A 21871-nucleotide genomic window follows, 5' to 3' on the forward strand; every position below is an offset into this window, starting at 1 on the left:
CAAAAAGAGTTTGAAAAGATTCTTTCAAGGAATTCCGCAAAATTTTTACCACACGTTAAAGGATGAACTCTTGTCATACATAATTAGCACATATATACTTAGTTATCTGGATTCAAAAACAATATGTAGATGACAGAAATACTTTTATGCAAGAAGACTTAAAAGAATATCTTCCGATTTGCAGCAACGAAACTTTTTGGACAAAAACTGATAAGAAAGATGTCAGCATTGAATAATCATAACATTAATTTTTAAAAAACTTATTATGAAAACATAATACGATATTACATGCGGTTATATATGGAAAGTTTGGTCTGCAATTAAAAACAGTACATATGTGAAGATATGTATTATTTTGCAAATGCTAAAGTAAAATACACATTTTTATAACAAAAAAATGTTTATTTATTTATATTTATATTTTAACATATTTATCACAAGTATCGCAAGTATACATAAATAAGAGCTTTAACTTAAAAAAATAATTCTATACATATTATAGAATGCGATGGAGAGTTGATGGAAATAATATTGAACAGTTGCCATAATATTTTTAGACAACGACACGACATCTAAAATCGAAACATAAGATGTTTAAAGGCGTCATTAAAATGTCTTTTAAACATCATATTATAATATATGTCTTCAAGACATCTTTAAGATATCTTTAAGACGTCTTATGTCCCGTTTTTAGACGTGTGTGTGTGATGTTGTTTGGCTTATTATTATATTATATTAATTATATATTAATATAACATATTATATTAGTTATATTATATTTAATTATATATATAGACAGATGCTGGAATGATGTTGCATAGTTGATAGTATGATTATTTTATATATAAAATTTTTATATAGGTATAAATTTGCATAAATGTGTACATATGTGTGTGTGTGTGTGTATATATATATATATATATATATATATATAATATATATATAAGTACATAAATGTATACACTGAATAAAAAGTTATTGATTTCAAATAAATGTATTTCAGTAGTGCCATTAACATATCATTTGTTTGAAACAAATAAATATTTGTGTTTTGAAAATGGATTTCTTATATCAAATAAGTATTTTTTCACGGCAAATCAATATTATTAGTTTCAAACAAATAGTATTAATGGCGCTATTAAAATAGATATATTTATTTGAAGTCAGTAGCTTTTTTCAGTGTATACATTATGTATATATATATATATACATATGTAAAAATATCATTAAAAAATTTATTATATATCATTACGTTACGTGTAAATTGTCAAGAAACATGATCCATTTCAATTACAAGTATTTTTAAAAATACAAAGAGTATATCGAGCTATAGAAATTAAGAAAATATAAACAGAGAATGATAATGTATACAGAGAAAATAATAATGTATATTTTTCGACAATCACTACATTGTTATTTTCATGTGCAAAAATTGTCAAAATAAAAAATTATATATTATATATATATTTATATATATATATATATATATATTTATATATAAAATTATTTATATATGTATATGTATATATATATATATATATATATATATATTATATTTATAAAAATCTCTCCTCCAATTTTAAAGTCGACCAGACTGGCAATAATTTATTTAAAAAATTAGTTAAATTACAACGTTTCGGCTGTCATTGCAGCCCTTTTCCAGTAATCAGATTAATACAATAAATCAAATTTACAGCAAACCCCCGACAAAATTAACCATTGTTTTGTTGAACAATGTATAACTGACAGAAGTGAGCACGAAAAAATAGATGTTGACTGTTAGCAGAAAACTTAGTCACTGGAGTGACTAAGTTTTCTGCTAACAGTCAACATCTATTTTTTCGTGCTCACTTCTGTCAGTTATACATTGTTCAACAAAACAATGGTTAATTTTGTCGGGGGTTTGCTGTAAATTTGATTTATTGTATTAATCTGATTACTTGAAAAGGGCTGCAATGACAGCCGAAACGTTGTAATTTAACTAATTTTTTAAATAAATTATTGCCAGTCTGGTCGACTTTAAAATTGGAGGAGAGATTTTTATATTTATTACTGGCGACTGTTAAGGATTATCATTTATTATATTTATATATATATAAATATATTTGATACAGTTAAAATATTTTTTAAAATATGTGATATAATAAAAGGCCAACTTAACGAGCTTATATGATATTAATTGAAAAATTTTTTTATTGATTTACGTCATAATATACAAAAGTTAAGATAAACGTTTCGACTGTACGACAGTCTTTTTCAATATCATGCTAATATGTCAAAAAATTAATTTAGTCATATCGACCTTATTATAAATACAACATTTATGAGATTATCATATGACGAACGCAGTACAAAATTCATGTTTGTTGGCTTGAGTTAGAGCGTCAGATTTATGTATGTCATGCTGTTATATTATGTAACGACATTTTTTGTCACGAACATAACACTTTTTTTAAACAATTATTTCTTTTTACTTAACATAATCACAATGTGTACTTTTTTAAAAAACAAATCTATATCTGTCAAGGACAATATATATATATATATATAATAATTGTTGAAAAAAAGTGTTATGTTCGTGACAAAAAATGTCGTTACATAATATAACAGCATGACATACATAAATCTGACGCTCTAACTCAAGCCAACAAACATGAATTTTGTACTGCGTTCGTCATATGATAATCTCATAAATGTTGTATTTATAATAAGGTCGATATGACTAAATTAATTTTTTGACATATTAGCATGATATTGAAAAAGACTGTCGTACAGTCGAAACGTTTATCTTAACTTTTGTATATTATGACGTAAATCAATAAAAAAATTTTTCAATTAATATCATATAAGCTCGTTAAGTTGGCCTTTTATTATATCACATATTTTAATTGTATACGAGCCTAAGTTTAATTTATAAAATATATATATTTAAAATATTTTTTGTTATACTCTTTATATACAGAGGCGTATATGCATTTATTTCAAACATATTTACTAATTAAAATATTTTATAAATTATCTAGACAACAAAACGTTTAAAATCGGAACATATAAGACGTCTTAAAAGAGTCATCAAGATGTCTTTATAGTCATTATATTAATTTATGTCTTTAAAACGTCAATATATAAGATATATCATATTTAAGAAGTTTTATGTTCTGTTTTTAGACGTGATGTTGTATGGATAATTTTCGATGGATCAAGATTTCTTTGCAGATTAATGTTCGAAGTATTTGATTTCGAAATTTATTGCTACTCGACATATCCTGTTTTTTCTGATGCTTTACACTTACTGTCGGTGTTGTCAGCAATTTCTTTGCTATATCTCATTTCGAACTCAAGTAGCCAGGTTACGTCCGCTTTTTCATGTTTGTTCCATTGAAAAGGACATTTTTTATGAAGTTCTTTAGCGAAGTTATAAGCTAGTTTGGATAGGTGTTCTAATACGCAAATTTGACAATTGCAGTTCTGATCCAGATTTCCAGGGTGCAGACGTAGTAATTGTTTTAGTAACACAAATTCCTCCGAAAATGTGAAAATTCCTGTGTTGTCTACTGTAAGTGCATCATATACATATGTACCACTTTTTGACTTCCTCCATTCGCTTAATTCCATGGTTAAAGTTACTTCATCAGCGTTATATTTTCTTGCAGCGATCGATGTAGACGTTTCATTAAATATAATATAATTTATTGCCGATTCATATTTAAGTTTTTTCTCAAAAGTTTTTGTTTTCCATTTTAATATATTAATTTTTGATGTTAAAAGTGAATGATTAAGATCATATTTTTTTGCAATTTTTTCAATATTAGCCTTTTTTACTAAAACATTTGCTAAAACCTTTTTGGCTGCTATGTTGAGCTTTGCGTTCACTTTTAGATGTTCTTCAATCTTTATTCTCATCTCACGTCTTTCTCTTTCTTTAATCTAACGAAATAAAGCAAATAATTAAAACATTTTATGTGATATATAGGGGTACATTGTAAATTGAAAATCGGTAAATTTGTCTTCGCGATTTTTATCTTCACACATTTTCACATTCAAGTATATATATTCTTTTTTGAAACATTTTTTTTAAATATTATATAAAATGAACTTTAACGTTGCTCAGAATCTCACAGTGTATTTGTATTTTTTTTTATTTAAAATTTTTTAATAATTCTAAAATAATATATGATTAACTCGATATACTTACGTTAATAACTGGTGATGGTCCACTGTATTCTGACAAATCGGATAGTGTAGTATGTGGGTCCGACACTTCTTCGGTTAATGATGGAGATTTCGAATCGGTCGGCGAAGCATTATCTATTTTGCACTCTTTAGCAGTCTTGAACTTGGATATTTCTTCGGTATATTTTATTATGAAATTATACAGCCAGGACAAGTTCGCTTTGTTGTTCTTCCATATTTGAGGACATTTTTCGTTTTGCTGGGCTAAATTGTACGCAATACTTCGTGGTTGTTGCATTGCGCAAACTTGACAAATACATGGACTTTCTTGTCTCTTTTCCCAGGCTTTTAATTCTTTCAATAACAAAGATTCCTCATTAAATGTAAAAACTCCATTCTTTTCTGAAAGTTTGTCATATGTATATATCTCTTTATTTAATTTTAAACGCAAACATTTCACAGATTCTTTAAGCAGTGTTAACAAATCATCAATTCCATTGTTTCTAGCAGCATCCTCTAAAGGTTCATTGTTAAATACAAAATTGTTTACTGCTTTATGAAACTTTTTTTTTTGTCTCATAATCGTTTTTTTGCTGCAATATATTTAGTTTCAACTTCAATGCCGAAAATTCAATATTATAGAGACGTGAGGCATATATTATATCTGTGTTAGCTGTTAAATTATAAAAAATCTCTTTCGCTCTTTTATGAACCTGATGGTTCAATTCCAGGTGATTTTGAATCGCATTTCTGATGTTAAAATAAGCCATTATTGATACCTATCGAAATATAGCAAATATATAATTAAAGCATTATCTATGTTATATGATGGAAATAAAAAGGGTATATATATATATATATATTAAGATAATAATTAAGATAATATACATTAAGATAAAAATTGCAAGATTATTCTCGTGATTTTCGTCTTACTATACTTTAATCGCTTTTGTTCACGATTTTCTCTATCGACATTCAAAAATATATTCTTTCTTGAAACAAAGTTTTTCAAAATAATATAATAACATTGTACAAAATTTCACATCGTATTTGAATTTATCTTTATTTTAATTACTCTTTTATATAAATACATAAAATGTCATTAAAATACACTTACAAAATGATATATATAAATATAAATTCAAATTTTACTGAAAATATCAAGCAATACTGACTAATAAATTCTTTTTTTATCTATCGATAAACAGAAGCGGTCTAACAAAATGTCACGAAAGCAAAATAACTAAAGTATGCATGTGTGATATAATGGATAACAGCAATATATTGTAATTTGGCAGCTGTAAGATTATTCTTGCTATTTTTATCTTACGACATTTGAAATGTCTTGTCCGAATGCACATATCGTCATTCAAGTATATATATATTTTTATAACGATGAATTTTAATACATATATTATATATGGAATAACATTAACATTGCACAAAATCTATTGTGTGTTAGAATATTCCTTTTTTTCTAAAAACCTTTTAAATTATAAAATAATAATTAATTATAATAATTAATTATGAAATAATGTTATTAAAATAATACTTAAAAATAATATGCTTACAAGTCAATTCAAATTTAATTGGAAATATTAAGCAACTGACTAACGGTGGAATATCTTGTGTTTATCTGCTGACTAACAGAAGCGTACTGATGATGAAATTCAGTGTTACGAACGATGAAATCAAAAGAAAATTCAAAATATAAGCAAAACCTAAAGCTATAGTTTACATTTCTTTATATAATATCTATGAATATAGCGATGGCGAATAAATGATATTTGAAATTACTGTTCACGAATTAATTATTACATTCAGTATTTTTATTTACCTTTGCTAATGAAGTTTGATCAACATTTAAAACAGTTTATTTTGAAATTATTTTTATTACTTACGGTCTTTAACTAAAATAAAATATTTGCTAAAGAAACTGAACGAGAGCATTCTTTTCTTCATATATATGTACATATTTTTCAAGTAATTAAAAAAATTTTTTATACATACATAGATATATATATATATATATATATACATATAAAATATATATATATACATATAAAATATATATATATGTATATAAAATATTATATATATATATATACGTAATATGGTATATATGTATATATAATATATTAAAACTGTTATATATACAATGTTATATATATATATATATATGTGTGTATATATATATATATATATATATTTATATATATATATAGATATATATGAAGATATAAATTAATTAATACTCTCTATCAGGGACATTAAAAATTCATGGGAATTCATACATTATAAAAAGTTTAAGCAATTGATAATAATTATATATCCTGTAGATTAATTTGTGATCAAGATTTCTTTGCAGACTATTCGAAGTACTTGATATCGAAATTTACTGTTAATTTAATGAAGGTTGTTCCAAATGATCCAAATGATCACATTGACGATATTTAGAAATCTCTATGTTATGTCTCATTTCAAATTCATATATCCACAATTCGTCCGCTTTTGCAATTGCATGCCATTCAACAGGACAGCGTTTGTCAATTGTTTGTGTGGCAAATCTATAAGCCATACTACGTAGATATTCCAATACGCAAATTTGACAATTACAGTTTAGGTTTTTAGTATCCTGTTGTAATTGTTCCAGTAAAATAGATTCCTGTGAAAATGTAAAAATTTCATCGTCCATTGTAAATGCTTCATATGTGATAATATTGCTTTCTAAATTTCTCCACTGTTCCCAGTTTTCTTCTATAATTTCTTCATCAATGTTATATTTCTTTGCTGCACAGGATGTAGATATATTATTATATTTAATATCATTTAATGACGATTCAATCTTATTTTTCGTATCCAATTGTGTTCTCTTAAATTTTAATATATACACTTTTCGATTCAAAAGCCAAAGATCAAGTTTATAATCTCGTGCAACACTTGCTATATATTTGTTTTCATTTAAAACTTTTTCAGCTGCTTTGTCGAGTTGACTACTCCATTTTAAATGTGTTGCAATCCTTTTTTGCACGTTGTCATTTTTAGTTACATCAGCCTATAACGAAATAAAGCAATCAATTAATTAATGCATTCTATATGAAGGAAAAAATAAGGGGTACATTGTAAGATAAAAATCGTCAATTTTGTTTATCTATTATTTACACATTTTATATCATACATACATTTTGCATCTATCGATATTCAAGAGATCTTTCGATAGTCAAGATTTTTTTAAATATATATATATATATATATATATATATATATATATATTGTATAAAATAATGTTAACATTGCGCAGAATCTCACAGTATAGCTACTTGAATTTCTCTTTACTTTAACAAATCTTTCAGCTAATTCTAACATAATATGATTAACACAAAATGATACTTACGTTGGATGATTGCAACGGTTCGAAATCTTCTTGCACTTGGACGTGCAAAGTATTTATTTCCGAAATTTTTGGTCGAATGAATGACAACGAAAGTTGTGATGCTGAAAGCTCTTTCGTGCAGGAATGAGCAAACACGAATTGAGTCTTGATTTCTATGCTATATCTCATTTCGAACTCGCAGAACCAGAATTCGTCCGCTTCTTCGTTTATATCCCATTCGGAAGGATATAGGATTTTATTCATTTTGGCAAATGAATACGTCAACTTGAGTAAGTGTTCCATTGTGCAAACCTGACAAGAGCATTTAAATAAACAACGCTTCCAACTATTTAATAATTGCAATAATGATTTTTCCTGAGAAGCTGTAAAAATTCCATTAGGGTTTATAATTTGGTCATATGTGTATGATTTTCTGGTTTTTCTACGTAGCTGGAGATATTTCATAAACTCTGCTTCTAGATGTTTTTTATTAATGCAATGTATTTTTGCATTCTCAGTTAGACTTGCATTTTGATTTACAATTGTACATATTGCATTTTCATACTTGTTTTTTACATTTACATAAATATTGGTCTCTTTTATTATCTCTAGTTTTCGTTTAAAAATCCAAAAATCAAGATTATATTTTAGTGCAACATCTGTTATATTTTTGTTTTCATATAAAACTTCTTTCGCTGCTTTGTTGAGCCAAGGACTCATTTCTAAATGTCTTACAATCTTTTCTCTGATATCGGATATTACTTGAACCTAACAAAATAATAAGCAAATAATTAAAACATACTATGACATGATGCGAATAAAAAATTATATTTATATATTTTCTTAAAACATTCTTCGTGGAATAATATAAACATTACACAAAATTTCAGTATATTTAAATTCCTCTTTATAAAAAAATCTTTATATTAATTATATAAAATAAATTATACTTACGTTGGATAATTGCGAAGGTTTATTTTGCACATGAGGGTACAAAATAATTAGATCCGAAATTTCTTCAATTTCTCGATTGAATATGAAAGATTGCAATGTGCTCGATGTTTGGGAATCTATTATGCATTCATCAGGCCCATTCAATTTAAAAATCTCTTCGATGTATTCCATTATGAAGTTAGACAACCAGGATAAATCCGCTTTTTCACATTTTAACCACGTTTCAGGACATTTATTTTTTTTCTTTGCAATACAATAAGCAATACTTTGTAGTTGTTCCATTGCGCAAACTTGACAAGGGCATTTACAATTTTTTTCCCATCTATATAATTGTTTGAATAACAAAGATTCCTCCACAAATGTAAAAATTTCGTTCTTATCTTCGTCATATTCGTAGGAAACAGAATCCTCTGAGTTCAGCCAATTATGATATACTTTTTCTAGTTCTTCGATGTCAAGTTCATGCTTAAATGCAGCAACAGATAAATAATCGATTTTATGAAAAACATCTTTTACTGCTGTTTCCATCTTTTCTTTTTTATCCAAATAAGATTTTTTCTTCTTCAACATATTTATTTTAATAGTCAATGCCGTATAATCTTGCCGACACAGAGATGCAATGCATTTTAAATCTGTATCATTAAAATGTAAAACTGCTTTTGCTAGCATGTCGATTAGATAGCTGGATTCCAGTTGTTTTTTAATACTTTCTCTGATATCGAACATCATAGAAACCTATAAGAGAAAATGAAGCAAATAATAAAGACATTATATACATGTAATATAGTGGAAAAAAGGAAAATAAAAATTTGCAAGATAATTCTTATAATTTTTATCTTCAAACATTTCAAACGTTTTATCCGATATAGTATATCTATTGATATTGAAAAGGATATATATTCAAAACATTATGTAAAATAATGTTAACATTGCATTACATATCACACTGTATTTCTCTATATATTTTAAAAACTCTTAAAAATTATAAAATAAAATGTCATTTAATATATAATATATATAATACTTACGAAATAATGTTTAAAAATAGAATCCAATATACTAGAAATTAAGTATGAAAAATCAAGCAACTGACTTATATATTAATGTTCTATATGTGTCTACTTATCTGCTAATAAACATAAGCGAACTAACAATGTCACGAGTCAGCAAAGTCAGAAAATCTAAAATATAGGGTGTATATATATATATATATATATATATATATAATAAAACATAAATATATGTTAAAATTGCGCGACAGACTCATCTATCATCCGCGTCTCGTTCTTTCTCATTGAAATTTAAATATGAATATAAATATTTTTACATTGAAAGATCTTAGTCAATATTAATTAATTAATTTATGTCTTATAATTGAATAATATATATAATATACTTCATCAAATTTGAATTGTATATAATATAATTGAAAGTAAATTTTTTAAATTTTAATATATTTTATCACTATATATGTACATATTTACAATAATGAAAATTCCATTTTGTGATGTAAGTATACGCTTTAAAATAAAACATACGAAATTCGCTGGGTGGTCAATTATAATTTCTTTTATAGTGAAATTAATTCATTTTTTATTTGAATTAAGAATTAGTCACGATTCGCAATTGCAGAGGTCGTTTCTCTCGTTTCTATCGGTCGAAATCTGAACGAAGGAACGCTCGGACTCGGACTTGTTCGGTTCGGACTCTTCGTGTAGATCTTTCGCTGAAAATGGTGAGGATGAATTTATATCATTTCGAATCGATTAATTTCGCAGTCATCTTAATAATCAACCGAATTATCGTCGTGGAAAAGATGTCCTGAATTTTAATAGAATCGATGTAATCGAATAGTATTAGGCGAGAAAAGTCTTGATCTTTTTGTCGATATCGTCACGATATCAGAGTTATAGGTTATGAAAATGTGTACGCAAATACATTTACATCTAGAAGATATTTTTCACTTATTCGTTTATTATTAAAGAAATAAATTTCTGTCATTTTATTCGTCATATACGTATTTTAAAAAATTTTTTTAAGTTAAATTTGGACATCGAGTGCAATATTACAGGTTATATTAACCTGTGCGTTTCTCTTTGATGTTCACAGACGAAAGGTACATCCAGTTTTGGTAAGCGGCGTAATAAGACGCACACATTGTGCAGGAGATGTGGACGCAGTTCTTATCACATCCAAAAGTCGCAATGTGCTCAGTGCGGTTACCCAGCTAAAAAGATGCGTTCGTGTAAGTATAAATTTACATAGAGAACTGTTTGTTATGTGCCTTATTCGGTTATTGAACATATTTAATATATCTCTTAATTCATTATTAGTTGAATTAAATTGTAATTAAATTATAACATTAAATATGATATTAATTGAATCCTTCCTGTGTGGATGACTGTATACAGACAACTGGTCGGTGAAAGCAAAGAGGAGGAAGACCACTGGTACTGGCCGTATGCGTCATCTTAAGATTGTTCGCCGTAAATTCAAGTGAGTCATACTGATTAACTTATTCGAAACAATAATTATTGAATATTAAAATGGTTAAGCAAAAAAAAAGTACATTATAGAAATTGTTTTGCTATTTTCTTGTTATTTTCTAATCGTAGTTGAATGGGAACTATGTTCTGTATTATTTAATTTATGCGATAATTGGCACATATTTGGGTATATATCTATAATTATTTCGTACATCTGTAGGAATGGATTCAGGGAAGGCTTGCCAAAACCCAAAGCTGTTGCAGCTAAGTAATCCACGACTATCCATAATTAAGTTGTAAAATTTCGACTACCAATAAAAAAGTTTTAAATGCAATTGCATTATTATCATTTCGATGAAAGTTCCTTGTAATCATATTAATGGATAGAATGGATTCTTGCATTTATTAGTAGTAAAATGTTCAGTTCCAAGAGATATTTATAATCACAATATATCATTGCAAATTTTATGTTAGTATTAAATCTCGAGCTTTATGAGCACTTTTATTATATCATCTAAAGTTTTGAATCTCTTGATCTTATACAAATAAAATTTGAGAAATTATATATATATTAATAATGTTGCGTTTAAATAAGACGTAGCTTAAGAGTATGCACATAGAAAAAGAGAGGTTGTTATCATAGTTCCGTTTTTTCATTAATACATCGAGTAGCGTTTACAAACATGTGAGATGAGCTCCTGATAAATCTGTATCTTTGTGTGTTATATCATATCTGACAAGAGAGAAAATTTGAAGAAATGCGCGATCGGGAAGAGATAAGGCGCGTCGTTTGTACTGCGCAACCTCTACGGAATTTTTAATTGTCGCGACGTCCCATATATTTAACGGACTCGCGACCTCGCTAAACAGTACAGTTGGATGCACGATGATAACTCGGGTGATCGGTGCAACTCCATCGTGCATCTAGGGGCGTCCGCCGACAGCACTGCATCTGAGGACGATTAATCTTCAGTCAGCCAGGCCGAGAGTTATGCCACGCCATAGTATCCAGCGAACATTTCGTCTTCACAAACACCAAAGAATTAAGAAGAACCGCTTGATTAAATAGCAATAAATTTAAAAAGAAAAGAAGGAAAACGAAAGCAATCAAGGATCGAGCGTTATCCTATCGATGCGTTATTTCTGTAACGTATATGGCAACTCGGAAAAAAATAATTCGATTCAGAGAAAAGAGGTTTTAAGTAATATTTCCTTTTACATATAATCCCCAAGGAATATTTAATTACAGAAGCTTTTCGTTTTTATCTGTTGTAATAACAAAAAAGCAATTCAAGTTTATACAAATTAGAGATTTTTATAACATACAATTCTTTACAAATGGGTGTTTTTCGTCAGCTATTGTTTGGTAAGTTTATGCCTTTTGTTTCTAAATGTTATATTCTTATTGGTGTAATAAATTTATAATTTTGCATTTTTTAAAATATAGTAGCTATTTTTTAATCACTATATGTCCCGCATTATCTAGGTAAATATCTGTTAATTACCAATACCGTGAGTTGCGGCTTAATGATGGCAGCAGGAGATGTAATCCAGCAGCGCAGTGAATATTGGAAGAAGTATTCTAGCAAATATTTCCCGACTAGCGTAATGGCAGCTTCGCCGGAGGACAAAGAGACGACTGCAATTTCCAGCACATTTGCGTATGGACACGATTACGCGAGGACCAGGAACATGACAGTTGTCGGACTGATTCAAGGTCCATTTCATCATTGGTTCTACACGATCTTAGACAGAGTTTTGCCGGGCAGAAGCGCAAAGTCGGTAATTAAGAAAACTCTTCTCGATCAGTCGATCGCGAGTCCTACGTGCCTAGCAATATTCTTCGTCGGCCTCGGAATTCTGGAACATCGCAAAGTCGAGGAAATCTGCAAGGAACTGAAATTAAAGTTCGGCGACACGTGGAAAGTATGTAAGACCCAGGAAACTACCTGTGTATTTTAATCACTATTTTAATAATTTTATTACAAAGATCAAATATATTTATAATTATTAAATAACAATTAAAATATGGAAATCATTACTGAAAATATTTTCTTATATATAATAATGTGTATAAATAATTTATTGAAATACTGTTATCTGTGTTATAGGTTGACTGTTGTTTTTGGCCTCCTACGCAATGCATCAACTTTCTCTTTGTGCCCTTACATTATCGAGTACTTTACACGAATGCTATGACGATGGTCTATGATGTTTTTTTATCTTATATAAAATATGTAAGTTTTTCTTTTGTATATGTTTTTCTTATTGTGATGTTATATGGAAATTACAAAAAATTGTATATTCTCATTTCATGTATAGGATGCTCATTTTGAATGAAGAGAGAAAGAAATCTCATGGGACTAGTCTGAATGAAGAAAGCTGCGAAGCATGTGTTATAAATATATAAATTTGTATTATTATGAATTATAATACGTAATGATATATAAGCAATAAAACGTTATCAGAAAGTTTCCAAGTAAGATTGCTGTATCTTCCCGTTTCGATCCCTTATCGCGCGATCTGGCATTTATTTATTGTCTGTTGATTTTTACAAAATGATAAATAATCTATTAGTTCCTGTTTGTGTTTATTTGATGAGATACATGTAAAAAACTATTGATAACAATAAAACGAGAGCGCAGATAATAATGGAAGAAAATAACAGTGTAACCTTAATTACAATTGCATTATAATTAATATCGTAGCATAATATTTTCCTGTTTTTAAGAAATAGAAATTCAATTTTTTTTATTCTCAATTAAACAAGTTTTATTTTGCTAATCTTCGATTTTAACTTGCTTCAGAGAATTGAAGCCTAAAAATTAAATTCAAATTCAAATGTAACTATATAATTGATATGCTTACATCGTTTTTTGTTTTATTCGAACAAGTTTATTTTGACATGTAATTTATATCTGAATAAATGGGAAAGCTTTTTCTCATCAGTATAAATAAATTATTTGTATGCGAAAAAATGCGATATATTGTGAAATATAGCGACAATTAATTAATTGTAAGAACCGAAATTGGCTCATCGGACACGATGCGTATCCCAAAACAATCTACGACGATATTGCCACCTTATCATTGTGCACAATAATCATTGAGTTTATTTATTTGCTCGACAGCTTTTGTTTGGCATTTGGCGACAGCGGGATTACGAAGTCTTTCTAACCAGCCAGACGCCGTCACGAGCACAAATACGATTAATGGACATAAATACAAACACACAAATAAATTCAACGTCGTGCAAGACAAACAATCTATGGAAATGTGCGATTCGATAACAATAAATTGCTTGAGTACTGTCATCACTTTTCGCGTCTTCCCCTTCTTCCCTCTATTTCTTTCATTAATGGGAACACGATAAGAATAATGACCCGGTAAGCAAAAATCATTGACACGATTACAACGTGACATTCAGTGTAACGTGTAAAATTTTAATGTAATTCTTACTGTGCATATGTTATTCGTAGACCGATTGTGTATTAGCAAGAAACATTCAATAGATATTTATTTATTATTTATATATATTTATTCATTATTCGAAGGTATGAAAAAGATTTCTAAAATATTTTTGCCATATTTAAAAATTTTATAAAAAAATGTGTATGTTGAATTTTTCAGAAAATGTGCATAAAAATCGAAAGCATCTAATATTTTTTAATATACATTGAGTATATGAATGTGTATACATATGTAAAAAAAATAGAACGATTAATTGCAAGATAAATCTGGGTTACGTCGCGTTATTATTAGCATTTTTCAAATAGAGAAGATTATTGCACGTGTAAGATTTTAAAATGTACCTGTCCTATATAATCTCTTATTGTTAGGTACCTTCGCTTATCTTACTGCATCTTCCGATGCACAATTTAGTCTCGTTAGTTTTTTTTTATACTTTGATAGATTATCAGTGATATACAATCGATAATGTAATGGAAATTTTTCAATTCTCATCCTCGAGATAATAATCTTCCTCGTGTATCAATATATAATATCCTTCCTTTGTATTATGTCAGTGATCTTTGGCCGCGAAATTCGGTTGCACCATAAATGACGAAATGCTAATCGGAATTCCGATAAGAGAAGACTTATTCATCGATCTTATCGATGATTCTATTTATCTTTTTCTTTATTAAATTCTTTATTTATTAATCATATCATGCAAATATGCATGATTATTTGAATGGATAAACGTGTTACCAAAAAATGCATCGATAACGAATAGAGAATTTATATAGGAGTGCATCTATAAAAATTTACATTATTTTTATTACGCACTTTTATATATTATTCACGATATAATAATATTAATAATAATCATGATATCATAATTCATTTCATAAAAAAATAATATTAATAGTAATTAACTACAATATTAATAATATATATATATAGTATATATATTTAGAAATTAATAAAATTATTCAATCTGAAATTGTAGAAATTAATGAAATGTATTATTCAAATCTTTAATTTCTAATTTTTTCTTTATATAAACATTTATAAAAATTATATATATAATATGTATTTAAATAAATATTTATATAAAGAAAAAAATTAGAAAGTAAAAATATAACCACATGTGTAAAGCGTAATAATAATAATCCTCCCTCCCGCTCGGTTCAAATCTATTATTCTAACATCTAACAAAGCATGTTGCGCTAAAGTATAGTCACCTATGCGCGTTCGCGCATAATAATGCAATGTACCTGTTGCGCGTTGTCGAACCTAAACGCGCATCGCACGTGTTCATCAAGCCTCTGGTTCTCCGCGTTTAAATTTTCTCTCTCCATTTCTCATCTGTATCCGCATCCCGGTCGACGGCAATTACATGTACAATATATATGAGAAAAATTCTCTCGTTCGATATTCAAAAATCTGAGACTTAGAGGAGGCGCGTCGTCGCGCGTTCAAATTTTCCCGCGCAAACGCGGTCCGTTCCCGCGTTCCAGTTTGACAGGTGGCGAGCGCGTGGTACGCGGAACGCGGAGCCCCCGGCGATTTACAATCATAAACTACACACGGGTTCGCTCCGTGTGTGTGCGCGCGCGTATCCGTGCACAATCGCGTATACATGTGTGCCCGTACTTATCCGCAGGAGCGTGGTTTTATTATGATTTTTGAGCGCCAGGTGGCCGACGTTTTTGTTGTCGATTTGCCGCTGTCGGCGGTGCGGCACGGCTCCCTCTCCCTCAGCGCCATTACATCGATAAATGTCACCGCGGCGGCCGCGAGTGTGAACGCCGTCAAGAGAGAGACCGCCGCCGAGTTTTCTCTTCGCCCGAGTTGCGACCCTCCCCCTTCTCGTCGCTCCACGCTGCCCCCGGAGGAAGAACCACGACCGAGAGGATGTCGACCAAGCGGAAGAGCGTGTCGGGCGGCAAGTCCAAGAACCGTCCCAAGTCGCGCAAAGTCGAGTACGACGAGGAGGACATTTCGAGCGAGCACGAGTCGGAGGTCGACGACGCTGAGGCCGGCTCCATCGCCGACGGCGAGGACGCCGTCCCCGAGGACACCCTCGCTGATGTGTCGAATATACCGGAGTTGCCGGCCCCGGAGGTGAGAAGAGAAAGAGTCTCCTTGTCTCTTCCTCTCCGTGTCTTTTTCCCCTCCCGTGAGATTTTCATAGACGCCTCCCACCCGGCGACGCGACGCGGAAAGCGGTTCGCGTTGCTTCGAACGGCAATTTAATTGCGTTACGAGCTTTATTTATTGTCGGCTCGTTTGAGAATTGTCGAATATTTTATTTGACGTGTAAAATAGTTAAAATGTACTTATATAGGTAATGCTTGATATTTTGGAATTGTATTCAGTCAAAATTTTCTAATTCTTTGTAATTGTTTACGTTAAGCTGTAAGATGTTAATTATTAGCATACAATTTTTGAAAATTGAAAAATAAACAGATAAGATGGATTATTTTGTTACATAAATTTAATTTATAAAACTTATACTATTGGATCACTTATACAAAAATGTATTTGATAAAATGTCCGCTGCAGTGTACACCTGCAAAAATAACTAAATGAAGTCTGTTTTTTTTTACTAGGGTGGCTGGGGCAAGCCTGGAACATTGCTCATGTGTGGCCTTACTAATTGGGAAATGGCTGGTCGTAAAGCACCGCCTAAAGGAGTAAAGGCGAATGTAGGGCGCAGTTTGTGGACGCCACATACCTTCAAAAACTTGAATAATGCAAAAATACGGCTGATTGCATCTGGTCCTGCCGCTTCCCACAGCATTATTGTTACCGAGGACGACAAATGTTTGGCCTTTGGCAGAAATGATAAAGGTAAATTTTACATTACTATAACTAGATACAGGTGCATACTTTTGTTTGTTAAATTAGCAAATTTGTATACAGATTTATTTATAACACAGGATGAATGTTGCATGAAAATTTTATATTCATTATTGTACCTATATTAAAAGCTTTCCAAATTTGACATATGTCAAATTCAAACTTTGCTTACACATGTAGCTATATTTTTTTTTTTTTCATCAATGCAGCATTGCGTTGAGACTTTATAATTTATAATAGGTCAATTGGGCGTTGGGGATACGAAACGTCGTGACGAGCCAACCGAGGTCGAAGCCTTAAAGGGACACACAGTCATAGGGGCATCATGCGGTCGCAATCATACCTTATTTTTGACAAGCCGAGGTATAGTTTTTGCCGCTGGCGACAATAAACTGGGTCAATGCGGAGTCGGCAAGAATGACCCCTGTGTTGTGACCGCCAGCAAGGTGAAGTATTCCGGACCACCGATAGTAAAAGTAGGATGCGGCGCGGAGTTCTCGATGATCCTGGACATCAAGGGCGGCCTGCACTCCTTCGGATGCCCTGAGTATGGCGCCCTGGGCCACAATACGGACGGCAAATATTTTGTAACGAATACCAAGATGGCATTTCATTACGAGAAAGCGCCTAAGCGTATTGTTTTGTATGTCGAGAGAGGCAAGGACGGCCACGCGATACCATTGGATCGCGTCGAGATCACGGACTTTAGCTGCGGTCATTATCACACCGTCGCCATCGACAGCAAGAATCGCGCCTTCTCCTGGGGATTCGGCGGGATCGGCCGCCTGGGCCACAACGAGCAACGCGACGAGTTGGTACCGCGTCTGATCAAGTTTCTAGAGCCGCCCAGTCGCGGGGTCCGCGCGGTTTATTGCGGGAGCACGTACAGCATCGCGATCAACGTGCACGGATCCGCCCTAATGTTCGGTCAGACCAAACGCACGGGCGAGGCCAACATGTATCCCAAGCCCATTCAGGATTTATCCGGTTGGGAGATTCGATGCGTCGGTTGCTCGCAAACAAGCGTCGTCGTCGCAGCCGATGATTCCGTTATCGCATGGGGCGCCAGCCCTACATTCGGAGAATTGGTAAGCTATAAATACTTGGAAAAATACAATAAAATATAAATAATACAGAATAATCTTTAGAATTATATATTTAAATTGCATAACTGAGAATATTCTTTAATTGTTTTCTGATATAATTTACGATTCCTTTTAGGGTTTCGGTGAAATGCGAAAGTCATCGACGACTCCGATGGAGGTGAAAGCTTTGGAAGGTTTATACATTACCGCTGTCACATGCGGTTTATCTCATACGCTTATGATCTGCCGAGACGATACCGAGGAAGAAAGGGCCAAGATTAATAAGCTGGAGGTGTACTCTGTTTAAGGTATGAAAAGTGTATTTCCTCGTTTGTGTAAACGAGTTTCTATTCGCACTATACAGATGATCGAAACGAAAGGAAGAGTTGTCGTTTTGAACGAGATTCACAGCCACCAGGTGTGACCAGTTTTAACGGAGAATGATCCAGGAATGATAACAGTAGATCGCCAGAAACGTCCAGGAAAGATATATAGGATTAGCTATTACTCTACTTTGTACTTCCAGTTTTTACTTAACGCGCGCGAATGAAAGTCAATCTGTGTGTAACATTTGAGACCCATTCTGTTAGCAGCTCAGGATATAGACCAAACAAGATAGATGCAAAAAGATATATTTTGATACGTTGCTATTTTATTGAAGTTTGTCGTAATTTTCACCAGAAATAGTGATCTTTATGAAGAAGTTGGAGAAGAGAACATTGGAAAGAGAACGTTATAGAATTTAGCAGTGACTGCCTTTATTTTTATCGATTTGCCTTTCTTAATCGATTTACATATTCAAATAGTTTATATCATTGATTCATCACAGTAGTACCTGAATCATTACATCTGCAGGAATCGTTTTTACAAATTATGTACAAGAATAATCTTTGTACATAATAAATGCGAGTGAGCTATTCTCCAAGTAGATAATATAATACAAATCTATGTGAATTCTACATCTTTTAACATGTATTTCGTTAAAATTTAAGGAAAATAATTTAATAATTTTTTTTTATGTGAAACGTCATTTATACGAAGGTACATGTATCATTTAATATATATTATAATAATAATGAATTTTATACGTAATCTATTATAATAATAGATTCTATATATTATTATATATATAATCTATTATTAAAAAATATTAATTTTAACAAACGTTTTATATATTATAAAGTGATACAAGAGAGCTGTGGAAGTTACGAGTTTCTTTTGTTGTATTAGTAACGAATTCAGGCGACTGACATATACGTATCTCGCATTTTAGAGTACTTTTTTGTTCAAGATAAGTCGTATAGCACACATTCTCGTATACCATTGTCGTAGAAAACGCGTTAAAAAACGTTTGGTCGAGTACACACTAAGAAATTAACGAACCAGAAAGTGCGTTCACAGTACCTTTTTGTACCAATGAACTTGCAACACCGATCACTGCCAGACTGTATTATGAATATCTTTCATTGTGATGCCAGACATTCATTCCATTCCGTTCCACGTAATACTCTCGTGCGATCTTCGCATTGAAATATTGTTCTGATAAACTTGCGATAAATGTACAAGTCCAAATACGAAATAAACGAATTTTTTAAGAAATTTAAATAGTTCTATTTAGCAATTTTTTGAAGAAATGTTTGTTCAACAATTTTCAAAACAGCTGTTCAAAATTTTATTTTTTTTACTGCTTAATATGATCGCTTTTTTTGTACATTTATTTTGCTTGCACTGATATTGGCACTCTTGTACACTTCCAACAACGCTCTTTAATGCGATGCAATTTTTGTCGCTCTAAACACATGTTACAAATGATATCTTTCATAGCAGCTTCATTTAGACGTCTAATGGCATCTTCTTCTTCGCGCTTACGTTTTTCCTAATTATTTATGTGATTGCAATGAAAAGCGAACTTTCTTAAACTATCAGTTATGTTAATTTATTAATTTTAAATATTTTTTTTACCACAAGTCTTTGATCCATTATTATCGTAGCAGAAGCGACAAATTGTTGAGCATTATGTACTTCCTCTTCTGGAACATTACCATATTTCCAACGTAACAATTGTTGAGCTATGTAATGAATAGGATCTGAAGGCAGATACTTTAAAGCTTTACCTATTGCCCACGATAGAGGCACCATCACATTTTGTCTATGCATTTGGATTATGTAATTCATGACACATTGTATTTTTAATTGTATTTTAAATTTATATATTATATTTTAGATTCTTATCATTTATTTTAAAAGGCTCCAAAATACCTTAAGTAATCGTTTCTCTTCAGAGTTTTATCATCCTTTCCTTTTGACAATAAATTCAAATAACAGGTGCAAGCGCCAGAATTGTATCGCGTTATGGAAGAAACGCTCGATAAAGGAGCTGCTTTATTTAAGCTGCAAGAAGAAAATAACTTTAACGAAGGACTATCGACTGCAGTTTCAGATGCTGTTTGTGCTTCCAGGGGAACAGAATGTGATTCTAGTATAGTCAGACTGCATTCACACAATATTTCCTGTAAATTATTTCAACTTGATATATATATTTTTATGTGTATGCAATACGTTTTATATTCTTTAAAATCACTTAGAAAGGAATACCTCAGTTACTTGTAAAACTTTCTTTTCTTTGTATTCATTATATCCGAGATCAATTAGCATATTTTCAACCTCATCATCAATACCGTTCTCTTTTACATAACAAAGAGTATCTTCATTTATTCCAAGCTCTTTTAAGAAACTTATCATTGTTGGTGTAACCGGCTTGGATTTCCACGTCCAGCTCAAGATTTCTGGGACATCAATGCCGCTCGATAAAAGTCGATACAATATATTTTTATCCTGAGATACTAGCCCGCACATAATGATATTCCAGCATTGATTTTCAGTTAATCCAGTAACAATAAGATTCCAAATCAGTTTGTCATCAAGTTTTTTTTCCATCCATGTATCTTTTGTCTCTACACCAAAATCTTGAAAATATTTCAGTTCTTCAGAAGTGAGACTAATGAGACCGTATTTGATTGCCTTTATAATGCTGTGTGGCGACATATCTAAAATTTATCATTCAATGTGCAAAATGATGAAGAAAAATAAAAGGAAGAAGGTAATACCTTTTTCTTCTAGTTTCAGTAAGACAAACTCGTTATATACTCCACTGTGAATAATAAAGTTTAACTTATTAAATGATTCATCATATTGCGCATTGGTATACACAGGTAAAGATTTAATTTTGTCACGTTGTACAAGTTTGTCTTCAAGCAAACTGAGTAATTTCTCGTTGCTCCATTTACCATAAATTAACATTCCTTTATTTGTTAATTTTATATGCAATTTTGTTTCACATAATGTATATACATCTTTATCTATTATATTTTGTGGATCTGACATTTTTAGAAAGATGTGGGTCAAATGAAAATATTAGTTTGAATCATTTACATATCAAATGTCAAAATACGAGCTAATTATTTAGGCAATTGTTATAAAAAGTGTGACAAATT

At 30.6% G+C, this 21871-nt stretch overlaps 6 protein-coding genes across 6 annotated transcripts; 3 read left to right on the plus strand and 3 right to left on the minus strand.

Moving 5' to 3' along the window:
• Nucleotides 1-3053: 3053 nt before the first annotated feature.
• Nucleotides 3054-6078, minus strand: LOC114928388 (uncharacterized). The gene is made up of 3 exons (XM_029299535.2): nucleotides 5745-6078; nucleotides 4196-4952; nucleotides 3054-3927 (listed from the first exon to the last, which is right to left on the minus strand). The coding sequence occupies exons 2-3, from the start codon at nucleotides 4751-4753 to the stop codon at nucleotides 3253-3255; spliced, it is 1233 nt and encodes a 410-aa protein (XP_029155368.2). The 5' UTR covers nucleotides 4754-4952; nucleotides 5745-6078; the 3' UTR covers nucleotides 3054-3252.
• A 355-nt stretch (nucleotides 6079-6433) lies between these two features.
• LOC114928390 (uncharacterized) lies at nucleotides 6434-9669 on the minus strand. Its single transcript, XM_029299537.2, has 4 exons — nucleotides 9529-9669; nucleotides 8501-9235; nucleotides 7568-8314; nucleotides 6434-7228 (listed from the first exon to the last, which is right to left on the minus strand). The coding sequence occupies exons 2-4, from the start codon at nucleotides 9227-9229 to the stop codon at nucleotides 6575-6577; spliced, it is 2130 nt and encodes a 709-aa protein (XP_029155370.2). The 5' UTR covers nucleotides 9230-9235; nucleotides 9529-9669; the 3' UTR covers nucleotides 6434-6574.
• A 481-nt stretch (nucleotides 9670-10150) lies between these two features.
• RpL37-1 (ribosomal protein L37-1) lies at nucleotides 10151-11321 on the plus strand. The gene is made up of 4 exons (XM_029299626.1): nucleotides 10151-10235; nucleotides 10610-10745; nucleotides 10912-10996; nucleotides 11207-11321. The coding sequence occupies exons 1-4, from the start codon at nucleotides 10233-10235 to the stop codon at nucleotides 11256-11258; spliced, it is 276 nt and encodes a 91-aa protein (XP_029155459.1). The 5' UTR covers nucleotides 10151-10232; the 3' UTR covers nucleotides 11259-11321.
• A 519-nt stretch (nucleotides 11322-11840) lies between these two features.
• LOC114928433 (mpv17-like protein 2) lies at nucleotides 11841-13469 on the plus strand. The gene is made up of 4 exons (XM_029299624.2): nucleotides 11841-12352; nucleotides 12473-12912; nucleotides 13098-13223; nucleotides 13309-13469. Exons 1-4 carry the CDS (start codon nucleotides 12325-12327, stop codon nucleotides 13324-13326), a joined length of 612 nt encoding a protein of 203 aa, XP_029155457.1. The 5' UTR covers nucleotides 11841-12324; the 3' UTR covers nucleotides 13327-13469.
• A 2605-nt stretch (nucleotides 13470-16074) lies between these two features.
• LOC114928333 (protein RCC2 homolog) lies at nucleotides 16075-20615 on the plus strand. The gene is made up of 4 exons (XM_029299447.2): nucleotides 16075-16554; nucleotides 17043-17283; nucleotides 17533-18380; nucleotides 18514-20615. Exons 1-4 carry the CDS (start codon nucleotides 16345-16347, stop codon nucleotides 18682-18684), a joined length of 1470 nt encoding a protein of 489 aa, XP_029155280.1. The 5' UTR covers nucleotides 16075-16344; the 3' UTR covers nucleotides 18685-20615.
• On the minus strand, nucleotides 19674-21824 carry LOC114928384 (uncharacterized). Its single transcript, XM_029299532.2, has 5 exons — nucleotides 21485-21824; nucleotides 20973-21424; nucleotides 20637-20887; nucleotides 20340-20526; nucleotides 19674-20253 (listed from the first exon to the last, which is right to left on the minus strand). The coding sequence occupies exons 1-5, from the start codon at nucleotides 21759-21761 to the stop codon at nucleotides 20092-20094; spliced, it is 1329 nt and encodes a 442-aa protein (XP_029155365.2). The 5' UTR covers nucleotides 21762-21824; the 3' UTR covers nucleotides 19674-20091.
• Between the last annotated feature and the right edge of the window lie 47 nt (nucleotides 21825-21871).

This window comes from Nylanderia fulva, unplaced genomic scaffold (assembly GCF_048542155.1).
Source record: "Nylanderia fulva isolate GAGA-0341 unplaced genomic scaffold, ASM4854215v1 Scaffold1, whole genome shotgun sequence".
Classification (NCBI taxonomy): Eukaryota; Metazoa; Arthropoda; class Insecta; order Hymenoptera; family Formicidae; genus Nylanderia; species Nylanderia fulva.